The following is a 13664-nucleotide window of genomic DNA, read 5'->3' as shown; positions in this document are numbered from 1 at the left end:
CCGGTTTTTCGACTAATGGAGAATATAAGGCTTTCGCCTTAAAAATCTTTGATTGCGATTCATTTTTTGACGATTATCATTGGTTCGGGTGCAGATGAGCAAACTAAGGCAATCACTATTGTTTGTCGCTTATTGCGGAGTTACGTTTGTACGAGCATACATAATGGTTGCTTTGCTGAGGAAAAATGTGTCTTGTAAAGAAACATGTGCGTGATATGTTTACGTATGAGGTCTGACAATGTCGTGCGGAAAAAAACTTTCTTTTCAGTCAGCGAAATGGTGGATTAGGATGTCTGCGCAATGTGGTCAGAAAAACGTGCCTTACGAAAATCCTGCGCAGTAAAAGTAATATAGACTATGTCACCATTACGCTAAAGTATAACGGTTGAACTACGTGATTCACAAGGCACTAACGATTGCACTGGGAGGGTCACACACTCGTTGCGCAAGTAGCATTGTATGATGACTGGTTGTTATTTTACTCTTCTGCCACTCTATATTATATAGGTTAACGCGATTGCTTGCCCGACATGATGGCTGTATAGGGTCTTTTTGCAAATGAGTTTCAAGCAACAGCGTGGTTCTGTGGTAGAATACGCGCCTGCCTCTCAGTAGTAGGCCCCGGTTCAAATCCCATTTGATCCTGGGTGTTTTCTTCTCACTTTATTTTTTCTATGTCTCTCGGTTACTTTTTCATGTCTATTGGTTACGCCACCGACGGCAACGGGGACGGCGACGCCGCTCAACGCAGGAACGGGCGCCTAAGAGCTGTGCTCTAAAATGATCCGTAGCAATTTCGGTGGCTGCGCCAGGCTTTCCTAACAACTCAAATAAGCGCAAACCTGCAAACTTTCTGTTATATACTGTATCGTTTTAAATGTAGCAACACCTCATTGCGCCTATAATGACGATACACATGAAGAATACCAGTAACTACTGGAGGAAACATTGACAGCGACCCGCATTCCAGAGAATGTTGATGCAAATGGTCTGTGATCACAGCAGTACTGGTGTTACAGACTTTGTCAACGTCTTACATTAGTTCCATAATGGGCGTAAGGATATACATCGCAAGCGTGATTTCTAATGGAATTTGCATGGTCGCCGTTAACCGAGCTCACGTGCATACAAACCGGACGGTGTTGAGTCGATAGATAGCGACTGCCTTCCTCTTCCTGCGCTTCCATAAGCCCGGTGGAGGAAGCCACGAGTGCACTTATCGCTATGAGCCACAGCCAGACACCTTTGTCTGTAGATGCCATACAGCGTCGTCTGTCCTGCCGGTCTCGCCGAGCAGGCAGCAAGAGGCTTCTAACGTCCGCTTCCCTCCGGGATCTTTTCTTCCTTTTTGCGTTAACTTTTTCGACACGATCGAGACGTTTCCGTCCTCCAGGACGCGCCCATCGTGTGGCGAAATCTCAGGACACCTATGATTGCGAACGCCTGTGTGGACTGCATGTGCGCACCACGCTGGTCTGATATTACAGTAGTGGAAAGAGTGGTTTGAGCCCTGTGCGGTAAGTAATGAGAAGAAAGAGGCTGACTTAGGAAGACGAAGGGTACACGTGGGCCTAAAGCTACCCGGCACGCCTTCTACTGCAGTGCCCAACAAGGAAGGCGTATGCATATAAAATCTGGTCCCCATCAGCCCTACAGGCACCAGTCGTCACCAGTCTTCTCAGAGCCATCACCACCATGAAGCCACTGGTGAGTGCAACGCCTTTTGCATGCGAGATTTTTGCTGAAACAGTGTTCTTTCCATCCTTCACTGAAATTGTTTTTGTTGCTGGTAAATATGAGCAAGTAGTTTTCATTCAAAGATGCTGCGAGAGGCGTTTCTCACAACCTGGCTTCTAGCATATCTGCTAGAAACCATGTTTAGCAGAAACAAGCATGGTGCCAGATGCTTCAAATTTGAATACAGTTTATCATCGATTAGTTATGATTCAAAGAAAGCAAAAAAGCCTTTACAAGCTTGAAATCGAAGCTTTCGTCTACGTACTACATGTAGTAAAAAATAAATTCGTGCCTCATGCAGTTATTTAAATTTGTAACATGTTTGGGACCACAGAATACCATCGTTATCATGGTCAAAACACAATAGTTTTGTCTGCTTATCTCGTACATACAGATATCTGCACGATTGAATTATAGTTAAAATAGTCGGTGTGCTATCATGGGTACACGTGGTTCCAATGGTTCCTATCTTTAGAATCACGGTATGCTTTCTTGCAACCACACGCATTCTTCTACGTTCTGCTATAAATCCTTGTCAGTGGAATAACGTAAACTTTTACAAACGTTTTGAACCACCTAGAAAAAATAAATGGCGCATTTCGAAAGATACCTCCTAATCATTTTCCTCATATATTTATGTGAAAAAATAAAGCATATATAATGTTCCGCCGTCGTTTACAAAGTATTATTTAAAACTGACACCGTAGATGACAATCTTTTGGAAGAACTTCTTTGATCAGAGTTTATCAAAAGCGCACCTGCATTGAGTTAATAAGGAATTATTGCGGTACAGGGAAGTGTTCATTAACTTCAAACGTGTGCACGTTTCGATATACGGCTTGGTCATGAAGGACAATAACTTTCTTTGCACTATTGGGAACTATTTGCTAAATAAGAGTTGCACGTAAAAATACAAGAATATTTTTACAAGGTTTCAATGTAGAACTGGCATTCCGTACTCGTCTTTACTTTATCACGTGTATCACACGCTTTTTTATCTCCGTTCAGGGAAAAATTTCTGTGTTTTACATGGCCCCTTAAAAGTGGTCGTTTTGGATGAAATCACAAAGATACAAAACTTTAAAGCGTATGTGCACGTTCTTAACCGCTCTACAGTGCGCTGTCGCCCTGCTGGCGCTTTGCGCCGTCGCCTCTGCCGCTGGCAAGAAGAAGGAGAAGGTTGAGGGCCGTGGCGCTCTCCTCGGAGCTGGAGTGGGGGGCTGCTGCCCCTGCACCGGTGGTCTTGGAGTCGGTGGCGTGGGCCTAGGCGGCGGCCTCGGCGGCGGCTTCGGCAGCGGCCTCGGCGGAGGCAGCCGTTACAGCAGCGGTAGCTACAGCTCAGGCTCGGGCTATGGATCTGGTGTCGGCGCGGGTGCTGGGCTTGCCTCAGGTGCTGCACTTGGCTCAGGCGCCGGACTCGCATCAGGTGCTGCACTTGGCTCAGGTGCTGGGCTTGCCTCAGGTGCTGCCCTTGGCTCAGGTGCCGGACTTGCGTCCGGCGCTGCCCTTGGTTCAGGTGCCGGACTTGCTTCCGGCGCTGCACTTGGCTCTGGCGCCGGACTTGGCTCTGGCGCTGCACTCGCCTCAGGTGCCGGAGTTGGCTCTGGCGCTGCACTCGCCTCAGGTGCCGGAGTTGGCTCTGGCGCTGCACTCGCATCAGGAGCTGGACTCGGTGCTGGGGCTGCCGGCGCTGGTCTCGGAGTCGGAGGAGCTGGCGTTCCACTGGCAAGCCCCGGAGTAGGCCTTGGCGTTGGCGGCGTCGGTCTCGGAGGTGGTTTCGGATCGTCCTCGGGCTACTCTGGCTTCAAGCAGGGCTCTGGATTCAACAACCAGGCAGGAGCAAACAAGGCTGGTCAGGGAAGCTTCGCATACAACGTCGGTGGCTCGGACAGCAACAAGTATGGCCACAGTTCCTCATACGGAGATTCCAAGAGCTTCGGCCAGAGCGCTAGTGAGGGCTTCAACCGTGCTTCTGGCCAAGGAAGCCACGGTAGCTCGTTCAACAAGGCTGCCGGTGGATCCGGAGCCCAGAGCTCCAGCTCTGGCACCAAGGTTGTCGCCTCTGGTTAAGCACCACAAGAAACGCCTGTGATTCTTGTGTAAGTAATGCTCTGTTTGGGTACTTTTTCTTACTTTCACCATTATTATTGATTTCGCACGAACAGATGTATGTCGCTGTCCCATGTTGGCGAACACACGAGTAAGCTTCCTTAGCGGAAAAAGTACTACAGCCCTTTTATGTGCCAACAACTTCGTCTTCTTGTGAGGAAATAAACTTTGACACAAGGTTGCCAATGCTATGAGACATGGACCTTCTGAGGAGTAATTGAGAATTTATACATTTACATGGAAAGGCCTCATGAAGTGTTAAGTACGTAATTTTCTTAGAAAAATTGCACGTTTAGTGCCTTATCTTCTGCCTATAGCGCTTTCAAACTTTTCTTACAAGTTCTCAAATAACTATACACAGGCCGATAAAAGATAGGCGGCTTTTAATATATTGACATTCTTTACTTTTCTCAGCGTGATCGAAGAGTGTCTAGTGATTTCACCGGCTTACTATTGCTGCTTATCTCTGCAGGCCCCTCTTTACACTCAGATGGTTGCTGAACGGCTGGAAAACAACGGCTTCAAGATGTTACGTTTAGATGTCGGTGAAGTGATAGCGTGATAGCTAGTCAAACCTAGTTTTTTTATAAATTAGTTGTTTTGTTCATCCTATGAAATGCTGTCCTGCATCAATAAAGAGTCATGTTACTATAAAAGAAAGATTGTTTTCTCAATATCTGAACTGCGCCTACGTGTGGCCGCCGCGTTTGAACGCTATCCTTACGGTGTGAATTCTAGTGAAATGCCACCCAAGAATCACACGTTAACTTCAATACAACGGTCCTGGTAAAAACCCCTCTAAAACAGCTATATTAGATACACGAAATGAATATTAGACACTACGATTACAGGAGTTCCTGTTACATTGTCTGGAAAAGTACTGTCAGTTTTGGGGCAAGGTCTACACCATTCAGCAATAACAGCTTGGGCATATCAATAAGCATGTACTGTAAAACTGCCCCAACTTCTGGCGCAAAGAAGCGAATCAAGCTTAAGACAACAATACCGTTGCTGCATAATAATTACACTACAACCATTCCTGTTCGATAACTGATTGCAGTGTAGCGCGAACGACGAATACAAACAGAAATGGTCTTTGATAAGTGTCTTCCTTTTTGGTGCGAGTATCACCGAAGAACTGTGTATTTCGGCTCATTATTTGACGTTTTCATCAGAAATTGCTGTTTGACATTCACGGTGACTCAAAAAGAAATTTACACTGACGAACTGCCAATAGAAAACGGCTCTTTTAATATTTGTGTAGTGCTTTTGGTAGATATAGTACAAAACTGCAGATAAATGAATGCAAAGTAATGCAGCAACCAAAGTACTCGCAGCATCACAATCAAAATTTTGGGCGCTATCACATACGTACGAGCTCATAGTTTCCTCAAGGCCTCTCTACCACGTTCGTCCCGTCCTCTTTTTTTGGCCGTGTTCTAGCTAGCTTGCGCTCTTATTTCCCTCCTAAGCATACGTACCAACACGCCGAGATACAAATATTACTAAGTTCTATTTCCCTTGCCTCTCTATCTCAAAGTATTTTCTGTTGGGGCGACTATCGCATACGTACAAAATATGTGTTAGCGTAGAATAAGAATAAAAAGAAGTAGAAGAAGAAGACAAACTTTACTAAAGAACAATCAGAGCACTTGTCGCAGCATCGCCGCATGTATGGCACTACAGCTTGGAACTAAAAAGGCACTACAGCTTGGAACTATTTAAACATGTTGGCAAGCTATTTTGCAGAAAAGAAAAAATGCGCTGTGTAATTATATAACCTGCATAGAGTTTTTAATGTGCCTTCAGACACGTCATCAATATTCATGTTGTCTACAGGCCATATATAATCCTCTTGTAAACGATTTTTGTTTCAAATAGTTAACTACAGTTTGCCAGTCGTGGCAAATTATATTCGCGAAAACGTCACGCTAAAATTATCAGGGCCTTAAGACATGACCGACGGATCATATAGGAAATACTCAACGAAGGCAAACTTATACACAGGTTTGTCTTTATTCACATACCATAAATGCCCTTAACGGCGATACTTAGGGAGGGGAGTTACAGTGAAGATGGGGAGGGGGGTGTAACAGTGAAACAGATACATAAGACATTAAAAACGACATCAATCATGCAGGCAATAACTTAACACGCGAATATACAAAGGATATTACAATGCTGTAGACAAAAGGACTAATAGAGAAATTTTAAGCGAAACTAAGCGAACTATTCAGCATTTGCCCAAATGTGTCATGGTTATTTATGTAAGGAGCATTTTATTAAGCATTGTTAGTAAATCATGCTTCCACAGTAACAAAGTTGGCACGATTATATGAGGTAAGACTTGGTAAGGTAGAAGAAAAGCAAAAACGAAGACGTGATGACGATGCCGTCGTGCAGTTCCTCCAGCAGTTCGTTTTGTCGTGACAGATTTTCGTAGCGTCTAATAATATATCTGGGGTTAACATCCCAAACCACGATCTCATTATGAGAACGCCGTAGTGGAGGGATCCGGAAATTTAGACCACCTGGGGTTCTTTAACGTGCAGCTAAATCTAAGTACACGGGCCTCAAACATTTTCGCCTCCATCGAAAATGCAGCCGCCGCGGCCAGGATTCGATCCCGTGACCTTCGGGTCAGCAGCCAAGCGCCATAACCACTAGACCACCGTGGCGGGGCTTTAGTAGCGTCTAGTGCCTACTCCATAGGCAAAAAAAAACAGAAAAAAAAACAGCTTAACGTCTAGTCTAGTGGCAGAGATGTACAACAATGCATTTCAGTGCACCCTAATCCAACTAAGCCGATCAAGTTGAAGTGACTATTTTGGCACCGAAAAAAAACCTCAGTAAGTGAAATGCTTCCAAATCTATGGTGCCATACTGGAATAACTCCACTGACGCGAAGGTAAAAATTCATAAGAAAACTTTGTCTATTTTTACCACAGAAATTAACCTGTTTCCGTAGAATGAAAATGCAGATATAGATAAATAATTTCTCCACCTAAGTTGGCTTAATGTTTTTTTTTGTCTCATTTACCAAGAATTCCAAGTCTGCTGTATTCACTCATACGATTATTATCATAGTACAAAAAGAAAATTTCGCCCATGGATTCACCACCAAGTGTGCCGAAAACAGATACTAAAACCTGATACGAGTGCCAACTTCGAATAACGCTCTTCTTGCTGTTGTTCAGTGTGCTATATGCGATCGCAAAAGAAATGCATCTTCCAATGATATTCAACAATTCACCCTGTGCTGCGCGAGGTAATTCCATTTTATGCCTGCGAAATCCTTAACTTTATCACCGCACCTAGAAGCGTCTGCCACCCTTGGCTGCGTTTAACATCCCTTGGTATCCATTCTGTTGCTCTAGCTGCGCACCGGTTGTCTCTCCCAGGCATTATTTGGCCAACGCACGTACATTTTTTCCCTTGAAGTCTACTAGAATATCGGGTAGGCCTCTTTGTCTTTTGACCCAATCTGCGTCTTCCGATCTCTTAATGTTTCGCCTACAACTTTCCGTTCCATCGCACGCTGCGTGGTCCTTAATTTTTTCTCCAGTTTCTTTGTTATTCTCCAAATTTCCGCCTTATATGTTAGTGCTAGCGATATGCAATGACTACGCTTTTAAGGCGAAAGCCTTAAATGCTTCAGCAAACTCGAAAATTGACCGTCGACGTCGGCGGCGTCAACACGAGTGATGCAAAAAGATCATCATCACGTGATGACTTTACCATATGACGTCATCAAGACGTCACAGATCGCCAAATTTGTGTCGTTATCATAACTTCACTATGACGTCACATAATGACGTCATCACGTGACCTTGTCGCTTTGTCAAAGGTGGGCCGATCACCGAAGCAGTGCGAAACCAGGTGAGGTGCAGAAAGCGTGCAATGCCTCCGATCCTAGAGGCAGTGCAAAACCTCGTCGGGCGCAGAAAGCTATCGGAGGGGGGCGGGGAAAATCAATACATCGACAAAGAAGAAGAAGATGGCTTTCGCCTTCGAATTGTCTTAGGCGGAAGCATGAGAAACCTTGTGAGTTTTAGTTACTTCAGGGACAGTGGTAAATTGCCTGTCATGATTTGCAGCCTTAAAGAAGACAAGTCCGCTTGTCGAAAAGGCGGCTCCAGCGAAGCCCCATGTTCACGAATTTTTCATCTCTTCATGCTTCCATCTTCGCCTGAACTTCTGCCTGTGACGATGTCGGAATATCTGCCGTATGCACTCGAGCCCATCCTTGTCCGGTCAATTTTATTTTGGTGAGTAGGCTCCTCGATTAGTGATTGGCCTTGATATATATTTTTGCAGAGGTTCTGGCGGCTGGTTGCTAACCGAAAACTAATATTTCGCCAGGCTGTTTAGCATTACCTTTGTGTTCTACATATTAATTTTGAGGTCTATAGTTCTATATTTTCTCCGTTTAGGTCTTCAATCATTTTTCGCCATTCGACGTCATCGTTGCTGAAGAGCACACTGTCATCTACAAACCGTAGGTTGTTGAGATATTCTCCATTAATATTTATTCCTGTTTCTTGCTAATATGATCGTTCGAATAATTCATCTAAGCATGCAGTGAACAACAATCGAGAGATCTAACCTTCCTGCCTGACCTGTTTCTCGATCGGAATTATCCTGCCTCACTTGCGGAGAAGTAAAGTAGGTGCGGAGTCTTTGTAGATGTTGGCCACGGCATTACGTGTGTGTTTCAAGTACTCCTTGACGATGCAGTACCTCCTCATTAATGAATTTTCATTAAGTGTTTGAGTGACCTCGATATTTCATATATTATATGACAAACAATGCCGAAAAATTTGAAAAACCGTAGCACAGATATTTACGTCACACCAGGCTAGTCTTCACTTTTACAAAAGTGATTAATTAGTGATTATTATTTGGGGTTTTACGTGCCAGAACTGTGGTAAAATTGTAAGGCATGCCGAAATAGAGGGCTCCGATGTTTTTTATTCAACATCGATCTTGGGAAATTCGTCCTACAACTCGAAAGGGTTATCGTCCTTGGATGTGCCTTATACGCAGACCACAACGTCCACTGGGCTACCAAGGGCTCGCATGGTCGAGAAAAGGCACGCTACACGTAGCCATAGACCACATCGAAACTTACCTGCAAGCAGCAGGCATGAGATGTGCCCGTCATAAGTCCTACTACCTTCAAGTCCTACCACCCAGAACAAGAGTTCGCGCACTTTCGATCCAGCTCACAATCGCGGGTCAACCGACCTAGGCAGTCTCGACGGTACGTATACTGAGCATACACATCCAGGAGAGCAATGACATCAAAACTGTCTTCGAAAAACCGAGTCACACAATCAAGAGTATCGCTCCCCCTTATAGCCCGCATAACGCGAAGCAACTAAGGTCTCACTGAGAACGACACATTAAGACTGGTGCTGGCTCTTGTCGTTATCCGTATCACGTTAGCGCTACTGTACCAGACTGTGCATAAAACGGCGACAGAGAGGATAGACATATTCATAAGAGACGCGTACAAGGCGGCCTTACAACTACCCCATGGCACGAGCACAGACAAAGTGCTAGCCCCTGCAGTCCACAACACCTTCGAGAAACTGGCCAACGCCACCCTCATAGCCTAGAGGGAATGCCTCAACACGCCACTACAAGGAAAAAGTTCCTCCAAAGGTTAACCACTTTCACCACAGTACTGTGGACAGTAAAAGCGACAGCTCCCCAACTACGTTCGGGAAAGCATCATTGTCACGTCCATCATGCCCATCTCCAAGATGCACCCCACATACATCCAAGCAAGGGGAGCCGCGCGCGCCCACAAGCTGAGCCGTGAATACTCCATCAGCCCAGATACGTAATACACGGACCCGGGCCAGTACCTCTCGTCGAGACGTGGCTCGAGACACGCTCTCGAAGTTATAAACCAAGGAACACTGGTGGCCCTGCCTCCGTCAGCCCCCTATCGAGCTCAATGGCGGCAGCAACAGCAATCGCCCTCGAGCTCAGAGACGCCGAGACGAAAAGTATAAACAACGATCTGCACACATTCTTACGGACTCGCAAGCGGCCTGCCGCTTTTCCTAAACGGAACACTCCCCGCACATGTCTTTAGAATCTTAGGCCCCTCACTCGAGGAGATCCATGAGATTGTCGGGTGCCCCGGGTACCCTGGCCTGCGGGGCAACGAGGACGCCGACTGCGCAGCCCGAGGGCTCATTAACCGGGTGGCAAACAACATCGCCTCCCAGCCCATAATAGACCGTGTCGCGACCCAAGAGCTAGCCACGACGAGCATACAGACACTGGAAGACCACACAAGATACCCTTTTTTTATCCCTGACTATCCTTTCGTGGCAAGGTTCCTATGTAATATTGAAAAAAACTTTGGTAAGCTTTGAAAACATGCAAAGTTTGTTTAAACAGTGTGGTAGGTTATTATAAGGATTTTAATTGAGAAAGGCAGAATGAACATCCCATGAACCCAACTAAAGAGCACCGAGACAATGTAACTCATCCCTAAATGTCAATAAACTTCCAAATGAGCTGTAAAACAGAAGATTGCTTCACAAAGGCTCACCTTTTCTGCCTGCATTCATTTTCTTGGGTAAATTATAAGACAGAAATCACTCTAAGATCACATTTTAAAAACGTAAAAAGAAGGCCTCCATTAACCCTGACCCTAAGAATGGCCCTCTGTTTTGCTGGTCGAAAACGAAAGCAGTAGAGCTCTATCACATGCTCCTTGTACGTGCTTGTTAAAAGCTTCCAAAGCTTTTAAAACCACTGCAGCAACTAAATCATGTTGAAGTTACCTAGGACAGAAAATATCAAATAATATTTACCACACTCAACAGGCTGCACTGCGTCACCTTAATGAAATATTTCCTTCGGAGGCGGGCTCGAAGCACTTGCCAAGAAATTATTTTACCGCATGGTATTCTCAATGACAAGTCATTAAGGGAGCAATTATCTTCGTACTGGCTCCACACGCGTTTTTTTCCTGCAAAGGATTACCAAACACGGACACGGAAGCTATACTTTCATGGTAACGTATGCGTCGATTGCGAAAAGGACTTGCTTGTAGCCAGTTCCTTGTGTGGCGCTGGTGTGAAGTAGGCAAACGAAAATATTGGAATTAAGGTAAATGAACATCTACACCGAAGCTCTGTGGGGTTTTTATGCAACAAGTGCTAGCAGGTTCAAAGTGATGCTGAGGTAACGAAGTTAGATGAAAAGGTTGGTAGTCAACCGCAGCCATAATTTACAATCCAAAAGTTTCAAAATTTCACTATTTGGTGGAAATCAACGTACATTGAATCTGCTTATGGAAAGCCCATTTGCTTGATCCCGACAGTCTTCGTTTTATCCCCGAAAGTTTGAATAATGTACCATTCACGGCAGTAACACAGCACGACATATCGTCCGAGCAAAGTTCACTTTCAAATAGTTAACGGTTGCATGACAGCCCTTTCGTTAGTACAAAACATTTGTCAGCCCTGAAAGAAGCAGCTTACATGCCATTAGCTAATTCCGCTGCATAATTTAGCACAGAGCGGTGTGAAAGGGACACAGATGTTACGAAGTGTGGCAACAGTTTCTTTACTATAATCTTCATGCTGGGAGACCACAGTCATCCAATGATCATTCGTCCTTCCTATCCTACTTTAGTTGATTATTTTGTTTACTACCCACAGGCTGACAAAATGCAAACCTGTTTATTTAAGCACCGGGGACGCGAGAACAATACCGTTGATGCCGCCGCGAACAAGTCGTACACGCGCGCACAAAATACAGATATACATCATAGCGGATTGCTTCCAAATAATTCTGAAACTATGCGCTCAAACATGGGTGCACAAGCATTTTGTGCCCCGCACCCTTCGGAAGCCTATACGATAAGTAAGCAGCAAGCACAAAAATAAATAATATGCTGTTTTGTCATCGTAAACATTAGGCAAAGAGTGGGCGAAATTAATCTAGAAATTTGGGACAGCATGGGTTGTTATACGGAGCTTGTTTCATTCCAGCATTTGCAAGTAGAAAAACTCAAAGTAAAATTTTTGCTCAGTCATTCTTGCTGCTAGTCCGGCGTCTATGCTCTGGGACAATCAGGAGTAAATAAAGGCGAAATCGTCTCAATACTATGCTGTTCTTTAATTGGTTTCCTCTCGCCTGTTATTCAACACGCTCTGATACCTGGTAGCCTCTCAAAATTTCAAGCGTTGGTTAGAGCTTTCTTTCAGCAAACAGAAGACGCTGCAAGATGGCATGGATGACAGGCCTTACGTGCCGCGATATCCAACCGACTCGCTGCTCCTTGCAGGAAAACCAGAATGCGTCATTTGCATGGCGTGTAAGCGGACTGTCTCTTTCGCGTAGCAGCTTGATCTGGTGTCATATGCCCCCTTGACGTTTCCCCTACCCGTCTATTGCACCCGGTATACTACAGCTCGTGCAAGCGACCATGAGGGCCTCCATAAAATATTCCGCTCGGACGATTATTGATGGCTGAGGGACACTTAAGATAACTGAAAGACTCGGAGTTGCTTTTCTGCTGGCTTACCGTCTTTGACTATTACGGGCCGCATTAGGTAATGCAGATGACACTGCTATGTCTTCCGCACGTGTAATACGCCATAGCAGACAAGATGAGTGGATTAATTTGTGTACACGCTTTTTCAAGTGCTGTTTTTTTATGCATATGGAAGCATTGTGTGTAAATTGACTCATTGTCTAACAACTTTGGGATTCATTATATTATGAAATATCATGTTTGCTATTAGAGAGGTTACTAAAAAACAAATAAATTCTCTTAATCACGAGCTGTGAGCGACTCGGCAGAAATGGCAATAAGAAAGAACATCTTTTAATCCTGTAGTTTTTAATCGGCTTTTATTTTGTCTGTTCATCGTATGTGACGTCAAATGTGGCAAATGCGGTTGCGAAGGCTTTTAATTATCCCCATATATATGAGTGTGACGCTTTGAAAATAAATCTGTTCGAAGGTAATGCCTGTCTTTGTCGGTTGTCACTCGGTCCGGGTCTGGTGTGGGGCGCTAGATGCTGACCTTTTTATTCCTCCATAGTTAATTATTTTATACGTTAATTACGCGTTGGAAAAGCTATCACAGAAATAATAGAACAAGACTGCTCTTTTACTGTCATTTGAATGATCAATATATATTAACCAGAGATTTGACCTTGCATCACATAGGAATCTTGATTTATTGTTCGCAGATACAATTCAGAAGGGCGCGTTACTCGGTTACTTGAGGACGGCAATGACATTAAAGTGTTTTTGTTCACTGTACCTAGCTACCCTAGGGTACCTCCCTGCCTTCTGCTTTTTCTGTTTCCTGTTCACTACCCGAAGTACTTTGGGGGCACAGTAGATGAAAAGCTGCCGAGTTCATGGGTATCAAATTTTAGTATGAAGACTCTACATATTGAACAAGTAAACAATATGGATAGTGCGCAAATTCTGAAATGACCCACGAAGCAAGAGAGGTTTCCATAAATCGCACAGAACCTACGCAGCCGGAACGCTACCGGAAATCGAAGATATGTGTAGCGTTGTAAGAGAAGTTTTGAATGGACGTTGCATTCAAAGTACTTTACGCAACTTTCGGAATACATGAGAAAGTGCATTACAAAGGAGCGCGGCGGAACTGTTGATCGATGCTTCTTTCCATTCTATAGCGTTATTAACCACACTAGTGTTCGTTACGTGCTAAAGATGCGATTACTTATAGAAACTAACATATCGCTGATCTATGGAAGGGCCCTTATAAGCCAGTCCGAATTTGAAAGCGGCGGAGTGGCTC

The 13664-nt window shown here is 44.6% G+C and overlaps 1 protein-coding gene across 10 annotated transcripts; it reads left to right on the top strand.

The window, feature by feature from the left end:
• Positions 1-1483: 1483 nt before the first annotated feature.
• LOC119394803 (uncharacterized) lies at positions 1484-3824 on the top strand. 10 transcript variants are annotated; one of them, XM_049415476.1, is made up of 4 exons: positions 1484-1707; positions 2854-3127; positions 3200-3217; positions 3254-3824. In XM_049415476.1, exons 1-4 carry the CDS (start codon positions 1696-1698, stop codon positions 3805-3807), a joined length of 858 nt encoding a protein of 285 aa, XP_049271433.1. In that variant the 5' UTR covers positions 1484-1695; the 3' UTR covers positions 3808-3824. The 10 variants fall into 10 exon arrangements, with proteins under 10 accessions (XP_049271433.1, XP_049271429.1, XP_049271430.1 ...); XM_049415472.1 differs by having other exon boundaries at positions 3164-3217; XM_049415473.1 differs by having other exon boundaries at positions 2854-3163.
• Positions 3825-13664: the final 9840 nt, after the last annotated feature.

This window comes from Rhipicephalus sanguineus, chromosome 1 (assembly GCF_013339695.2).
Source record: "Rhipicephalus sanguineus isolate Rsan-2018 chromosome 1, BIME_Rsan_1.4, whole genome shotgun sequence".
NCBI classification, from domain to species: Eukaryota; Metazoa; Arthropoda; class Arachnida; order Ixodida; family Ixodidae; genus Rhipicephalus; species Rhipicephalus sanguineus.
The sequence above is the reverse complement of the archived record's forward strand: the minus strand, read 5'-3'. Positions and strand labels throughout refer to the sequence as shown.